Here is a 7895-nt window from a genome sequence, read left to right as displayed (position 1 = left end):
TTCTTTTTTCTCTCTATGTTTATATATATATATATATATATATATATATATATATTTCACTTTTTCACTGTTTCTAAAATAAAAATTGCTTTGTTTTACTTCCAAGTCACACGCAAACAAGATTTGATTGTGAAGTAAATAAGTAAAATAGAAAAGTAAGCGGCCAAAATACACTCTATCCTTACAAAATCATCCATTTAATATATGTTCCGGGTTCACCACAACTCGTTTTAATTTAGCTTGATTCATCGCAATTCTAAAATATGGTTTTAAGATGTATTATTGACGTTAAACTCGTCATAACTTTAATTAAATTAGAGTAAATTTTTTATTTATATATACTCAAGGTAAAATCGATACAAATAATGTATAATTCAGATGATTTTTATTTCTCACATAATCGGAATAGGTTTGTACCATTTTTTTCCATAAAAAATATGAACAACAAAACTAATAAAGATAAGCTCAATCTTGGTATTATTGAAACTATGATGAAAACATATCTGAAAGGTTTTCTTTTCTTGATGAAATATTTCATAAGACTATAAATGTGTGGAAGATTAAAACAATGGCTCTTTTTAAACCATATTAATAAATAATTTTCTAAATTATAATCCGACAATACTTACCAATAAAAATTTAATAATACGATAATTTTTAATTTTTCTTATATAACCAATTTGATTTAGAAAATGGCAATGCAAAACCAAGAACGGAAAAGAGAAGAAAAGCCACAATAAACTTATATGGCGCACGTTAGCTCGAGAGGCGCAAGTGCTCTGCCCTTTCTCTCTCTAGAGAAATACTGAACAACCTAAGATAAAATACCAGAGAAGCTCTCGGATAGAGATTAGAGAGACAGGAGAAACCATTTCAGAGGCAAGGAAGAAGAAGAAGAAAACGACCATAATCACAAGCGATGAAGCAGGTCTCGCCGGAGGCAGTTTTATCGTCTTCCTCGGAGGCGGACCAGTCGCAACCGGGGGTTTCTTCGACTTCGTCGACGACGGAGAAACCGCTGTCGTCGTCTTCGATATCTCCGGCGGAGGACCTGCAGGTGGGATCGTCAAGGGATGGGAGCGGAGGCGCGCAGGAGATCGTGGCCGTCGATCGACGAGGCGAGTACGCCGCCATGTGCCGATGGATGGTCCAGAACTTCCCCCGTGTCAAGACCAAGGCACTGTGGAGCAAGTACTTCGATGTCGGAGGCTACGATTGCCGCCTCCTGGTTTACCCTAGGGGCGATTCCCAGGCGCTCCCGGGTTACATCAGCATCTATCTCCAGATCATGGACCCTCGCGGAACGACGTCGTCTCGCTGGGACTGCTTGGCTAGCTACCGTCTCTCCATTGTGAACCAGGTCGACGATTCCTTGCCCATCCACAAGGATTCGTGGCACAGATTCTCTAGCAAGAAGAAATCTCACGGCTGGTGCGATTTCACCCTCAACTCTAATGTCTTGGATCCCAAGTCGGGTTTCCTGTTTAATAACGATTCTTTGTTGATTACCGCTGATATCTTGATCTTAAACGAGTCCGTCAGCTTTAGTCGTGATAACAGCAATGACGGGCAGTCGTTGTATAAGGAGAATTCGATAGCTGGAGCCGTGCCAGATGTTTTGAGTGGCAAATTTACTTGGAAAGTTCATAATTTTAGTTTGTTTAAGGAAATGATTAAGACCCAGAAGATAATGAGTCCTGTTTTCCCTGCCGGGGAGTGTACTTTGAGGATCAGTGTTTACCAGAGCGTGGTCAATGGACAAGAATATTTGTCCATGTGTTTGGAGAGCAAAGACACCGAGAAGACGGCCATCTCTGACAGGAGCTGTTGGTGTTTGTTTAGAATGTCTGTATTGAACCAGAAGCCTGGATGCACCCACATGCATAGAGATTCTTATGGGAGGTTTGCTGCTGATAATAAGAGTGGGGACAATACAAGCTTGGGCTGGAATGATTACATGAAGATGTCTGATTTTGTGAACTTGGAATCAGGGTACTTAGTGGATGATACGGCCGTCTTTAGCACCTCGTTTCATGTTATCAAAGAACTCAGTTGCTTCACTAAGAACACAGGTTTGATCGGGGGAAGGAATACAAATGGAGCCAGGAAGTCAGATGGACACATGGGTAAATTCAGTTGGAGAATCGAAAATTTCACAAGGTTGAAAGATCTTCTGAAAAAGAGGAAGATAACGGGTCTTTGCATCAAAAGTAGGAGGTTTCAAATTGGGAATCGGGATTGTCGTCTTATTGTTTATCCACGAGGTATGAGAGTACTTCCATAATATACACAAATAGTGTTTAAATTCCTTAAATCTACAGGGAAGTTGTAGCTTTGTTTGGATGAAGAACCTTATTCAATATAAAGACACTTTTATTCTAATGTTGTTATATGAAATAGACATAAAGGCCGACAAATACTGTTCCAACACTTGAGCTGTCTGATTGCTGCTTGCGTGGAGCTTAGAGACTGAACTGATGGTACTGTTTTCTTCTCTTGATGGCCTCAGGGCAGTCACAGCCACCCTGTCATCTTTCAGTGTTTCTTGAAGTAACGGATTCTCGAAGTAGTAGTGATTGGAGCTGTTTTGTTAGCCACCGGCTATCAGTTGTGAATCAGAAAATGGAGGATAAATCTGTGACTAAGGAATCTCAGAATCGCTACTCAAAAGCTGCAAAGGATTGGGGTTGGCGTGAATTTGTGACACTCACAAGTTTGTTTGATCAAGACTCTGGATTTCTAGTTCAAGAGACCGTGCTATTTTCAGCTGAGGTTCTTATTCTGAAAGAGACATCTATAATGAAGGACTTCACAGACACTGAATCAGCTGATTTAGTTCCCCAGATCGATAGCGGTGGGAAAAGAAGTTCATTTACATGGAAAGTGGAGAATTTCTTGGCTTTCAAAGAAATAATGGAAACTCGAAAGATCTTTAGCAAATATTTTCAGGCTGGTGGATGCGAACTTCGGATTGGTGGGTGGTTTCTTCCTTCTCTATCTGCGTATTTCACTCGTTGATAATTGCCTGGATTGCTCTAATTTCTGTGTGTGGCTGTGGCATATAATAATGCAGGTGTGTATGAGTCCTTCGATACCATTTGCATATATCTAGAGAGTGACCAATCTGCGGGTACCGATGTGGACAAGAATTTCTGGGTTAAATACAAGATGGGTATTCTGAATCAAAAGAATCCTGCTAAAAGTGTGTGGAAGGAGTCATCGGTTTGTACCAAGACATGGAACAATTCAGTCTTGCAATTTATGAAAGTGTCAGATATGTTGGAGGCTGATGCAGGGTTTCTTGTGCGCGACACTGTTGTTTTTATGTGTGAAATATTGGATTGTTGCCCTTGGTTCGAGTTTTCAGACCTAGAGGTAGTTTATGAGACTGAAACCCTAGGAGCTATTTTTCTTATATGTATCTTCTCCATTGCTGAGTAATTTCTTTCATGCTAGAGGTCTTACCAAATAGTTTCAACGTCTTATCTTTTTCTTTCACCAGGTCTTAGCTTCAGATGATGATCAGGAGGATGCCTTAAATACTGATCCCGATGAGGTAATTGACTCAGAGGACAGTGAAGGAATGAGCGGAGACGAGGAAGACACATTCCGGGATTTTCTTATTAGAGCTGGATTCCATCTTTCGTATGGGGAAAATGCTTCACAACCACAAGTTACTCTTCGAGAGAAGCTTCTGATGGATGCTGGTGCAATCGCTGGTTTTCTGACTGGATTGCGTGTATATCTCGACGATCCTACTAAAGTAAAGCGATTACTCCTTCCGACTAAAATTTCCGGTAACGACAGAAGCAAGCTAACAAAAAGCGATGAATCTTCACCGAGCCTGATGAATTTGTTGATGGGTGTCAAAGTTCTGCAGCAAGCAATCATTGATTTGCTATTAGATATAATGGTAGAGTGTTGCCAACCATCAGAGGAAGGTTCTCATTGTGAGCATTCTGTAATGTACTCCAAAAGCCATGGTTATGAAGAAGAAGAAGAAGAAGAAGAAGAAGAAGCAGAAGCTCTGTCGGAATCAACAAGGGAAAATGGAGCAACAGAGACTTGGGAACATCCTATTGAGGAGAGATTCGGTTCGGGTACAGATGATAGTCTCAATACCGAAGCTGTACAAAGCTCCGAGATGAGCGGAATCGATATGCTTGAGAAGGCCTTTGCCATAGATCCTCTTTGCCGGCAGTCCTCTGAAAATGCATCACTCCAAACAAAGGTGGAGACTTTTCTGTATTGCCAAAAGCAAAGCTCTTACCTTTTTTTTTTGGTTGTTTTCCTGAGAAGAGCTTCTGGGTCTGATTGTCAACTCACTAAAAGCCCTTGACGGGGTTGTTCCTCAAGGCTGTCCAGAGCCAATGCGGCGACCAAACTCTGCTCAAAAGATTGCTCTTGTCTTAGACAGAGCCCCCAAACATCTTCAACCAGATCTTGTCAGTTTGGTTCCGAAACTGGTTGAGCATTCAGAGCATCCACAGGCTGCTTCTTCCCTTCTCGAACGGCTTCAGAAACCTGAAGCCCAACCATCATTGTGTCTGCCGGTGAGATTTGGCTCGCTCTAACAATGCCTCTCTCTTTGTTTCATGTACCCTTTTTTAGGGATGGGCATTTCGGATTCTGGTTCAGTTATTTCGGTTTTAGAAAAACTATGACCATTCAGTATTTATATTGAATTCGGTCCGGTTCGGGTTCGAGTTCGGCTTTTATGGATAAAATACCCATTTTTTCAAAGAAATTTTTGGTTTTTTTGTTCGGTTCGATTTGGGTTAGGTTTCTTCCATTTGAGAAAAATCGTAACAATTTGGGTTTTATATGGAATTCGGTTCGGATTTGTTCAGGTATTCGGTTATTAACTAAAATGCCCACCCCTACTCTTTTTCCATGTCTCAGTCGTTGAATGATTATGGATTCCACCCTTGTGGCATAGGTATTCAATGCTCTTAGCCAATTGGAATGCGACAGTGAAGTGTGGGAGCGCATCCTATTCCAGTCATTCGAGCTTTTGAGAGACTCGAACGAGGAATATCTTGTTCCGACCGTCGATTTCATATTTAAGACTGCCTCTCAGTGCAATCGCCTTGATGTTGCTGTATGCATTTCTTGAATCGTTTTCCCTCTTAGTTTGGCACTTTTTTAGTAGAGTTTTCCTACACATTTTCACTAACGGTTTTTCCCTTCTCTCTTCTGAAGGTGAGATCTATCCGCGAGCGGATGAAAATTCTTGGGTCTGATGTATCTCCTCGTGTCCTCGAGTATCTAAGTAAAGCCGTGCGCAATTGGCAAGATGTTGCCGAAATGATACTGAGAGATATCGATCCGGACGACAGTTTCGGCGGAAATTGCGTGCCATTGCCTTGTGGGTTCTTCCTGTTCGGTGAAAACTCCGAAATGTCTGGCTTGACGGATGAACATGCAATCCATGCTAATCGTCACTTTTTCGATGTGTACATCCTGTTGGAGATGTTGTCAATATCCTGCCTAGCTGCAGAGGCATCCCAAACATTTGAGAGAGCCGTGGCTCGGGGACTGATTGTTCCTCAATCTATTGTCATGCTCCTCGAAAAGCGTCATATTCCGAGCTTGAATCCTAATGCTGCAATGGGGGATAGTTCTTTTATGCATCAAGATCATGTATTAGAGGGAAAAGCCAGCGAGCAGCCTGCAGATGGGGGTATCGAGTTTGTGACAATTCTCGGTCTAGCCGAGACATTGGCAAACTCCCAGGATATTCACGTGAAGGGGTTTGCGAAAACGCTCTACACAATATTATTCAAATGGTTTCCCGATGAGTCGTGTAGCTCGAGAGGCGCAAGTGCTCTGCCCTTTCTCTCTCTAGAGAAATACTGAACAACCTAAGATAAAATACCAGAGAAGCTCTCGGATAGAGATTAGAGAGACAGGAGAAACCATTTCAGAGGCAAGGAAGAAGAAGAAGAAAACGACCATAATCACAAGCGATGAAGCAGGTCTCGCCGGTAGGCAGAGAATGCTGAAGAGACTTGTAGATCGGTTCACGACGGCGGGTAGTAGCAGTCGGGATTCGGATATAGAGTTGGATATTCTTGTAATTCTGATTTGTCAGGAGCAAGAAGTTGTCAAACCTGTGTTAACCATGGTGAAAGAGGTTGTTGGACTTGTGCATGTCGATCGGGCGGCTCTGTGGCACCAGTTGTGCACGAACGAGGAAGAACTTGTTCGCACGAGGGAAGAACAGAAGGTCGAGATTCAGAATCTGACGAAGGAAAAATCCGCTCTAACACAAAAACTGAGTGATTCCGAGGCAGCAAACGCCCGTCTCAAGGTATGTGATTACTTCGTTTATGCTTGTGAGTTGTGATGTAGGGGTGGGCATGGGTCATTACCTGATCTCGTACCTGTATGGTCGGATACACGAACTCGAATATTGGCACCCGCGGGTACCCGTGGGACGATGATCTTGTATCTGTATCCGAAGTTCCAAACCCGAAATTTCAGGTTTTCCAATATCATTATCCGATCTCGTGTTTCATATGTTCGAGTAACCGAAATTTCGGGGTCTTTTACCCAGCCCTACTGTGATGTGATGGTTTCGGTGGTTTTGGTGAGTAATGTATAGCTACTGATGTTGTTTATGGAATGGCAGTCCGATACGAAGGCGGAGATTGATCACTTTGCCCGGGAAAAGAAGGAGCTGTCGGAACAGATCCGAGAGGTCGAGAGCCAACTGGAGTGGATTCGCTCGGAACATCAAGACGAGATAGATAAGCTCTCGTACGAGAAGAAGACTCTTTCGGATCGCCTTCACGAGGCAGAGACACAACTTTCTCTTCTGAAAACTCGGAAACGAGATGAACTGAAGGTATGTACTACCTTCTGAGATAATTTCTGAACTTTAAATGCTTTACCCTCGCGATCAGTAAATTTCTGCAACATATAAGATGGATGTTCTGACGTTGCAGAGGGTGGTGAAGGAGAAAAATGCTCTGGCAGAGAGGTTAAAGAGTGCGGAGGCAGCCCGGAAAAGATTTGACGAAGAACTGAAACGGTATGCTACCGAGAACGTGACTCGGGAAGAAGTCCGGAAATCACTCGAGGACGAGATCAGGAGACTGACGGAAACGGTAGGGCAGACAGAAGAAGAAAAGCGCGAGAAAGAAGGCCAGATCGCTCGGTGCGAAGCATACATTGACGGAATGGAATCCAAATTGCAAGCTTGCCAGGTTTTTCGTCATCTCATCTCCGAGTTCAAGTAGGATAACGAGAAGGTTTTTTTTTTCTTCAACGGTTTTTTTTTTCTCCGTTCTGTCCACAGCAATACATCCACTCGTTAGAATCATCGCTTCGGGAGGAAATCTCGAGGCACGCACCGTTGTACGGTGCGAATTTAGAGAGCCTATCGATGAAGGAGTTGGAGACAATAGCTCGGATACACGAGGAAGGGCTAAGGCAGATCCATGCTCTTCAACAGCAACGAAAGGGAAACACTCCATCACATGGGCATGGGTTCTACCCAACCGCGCAGTCACAGCTTCCCTCGGTGGCCATGGGTTTTCCGCCTCAGCTGATCCAGAACGGTTCGAACGGTCACCTGAGCGGTTCGGTCCGGCCTTGGTTTTAGCCGCCTCCCCGGAAAAGCCCTTTGGAGTGAGATTAAGAATTAGCCTCTGAATTTGTATAAGAGGTAATCATAATCTTCCTGCTTCACTTCTTCTTTTTCTCCATATATATATATATATATATGTATATATGTATGGGGGTGTGCCCAGTGGAACTGACAGTGGCAGAAGTGCCTTGCTTCTTTAATTTTTTTTTTTTGGCTTATATATGTATATGTATATATATGCCAATGCTATTCACAGATTCGTAGGTGTTTTCAAGGAAGTCTCCCATCATAGTGTCAATTT

At 42.9% G+C, this 7895-nt stretch overlaps 1 protein-coding gene across 1 annotated transcript; it reads left to right on the top strand.

Moving 5' to 3' along the window:
• The first annotated feature begins 779 nt into the window (after positions 1–779).
• LOC104803649 lies at positions 780–7892 on the top strand. The gene is given in 11 exon segments (XM_019201392.1): positions 780–2264; positions 2510–2974; positions 3074–3375; positions 3503–4237; positions 4281–4553; positions 4940–5101; positions 5203–5810; positions 5992–6313; positions 6635–6850; positions 6951–7211; positions 7304–7892. Coding segments are annotated over 11 exon segments (4995 nt in total). The 5' UTR covers positions 780–919; the 3' UTR covers positions 7610–7892.
• The last annotated feature ends 3 nt before the right edge of the window (positions 7893–7895 follow it).

Source organism: Tarenaya hassleriana, unplaced genomic scaffold (assembly GCF_000463585.1).
Source record: "Tarenaya hassleriana unplaced genomic scaffold, ASM46358v1 Cleome9, whole genome shotgun sequence".
NCBI classification, from domain to species: Eukaryota; Viridiplantae; Streptophyta; class Magnoliopsida; order Brassicales; family Cleomaceae; genus Tarenaya; species Tarenaya hassleriana.
The sequence above is the reverse complement of the archived record's forward strand: the minus strand, read 5'-3'. Positions and strand labels throughout refer to the sequence as shown.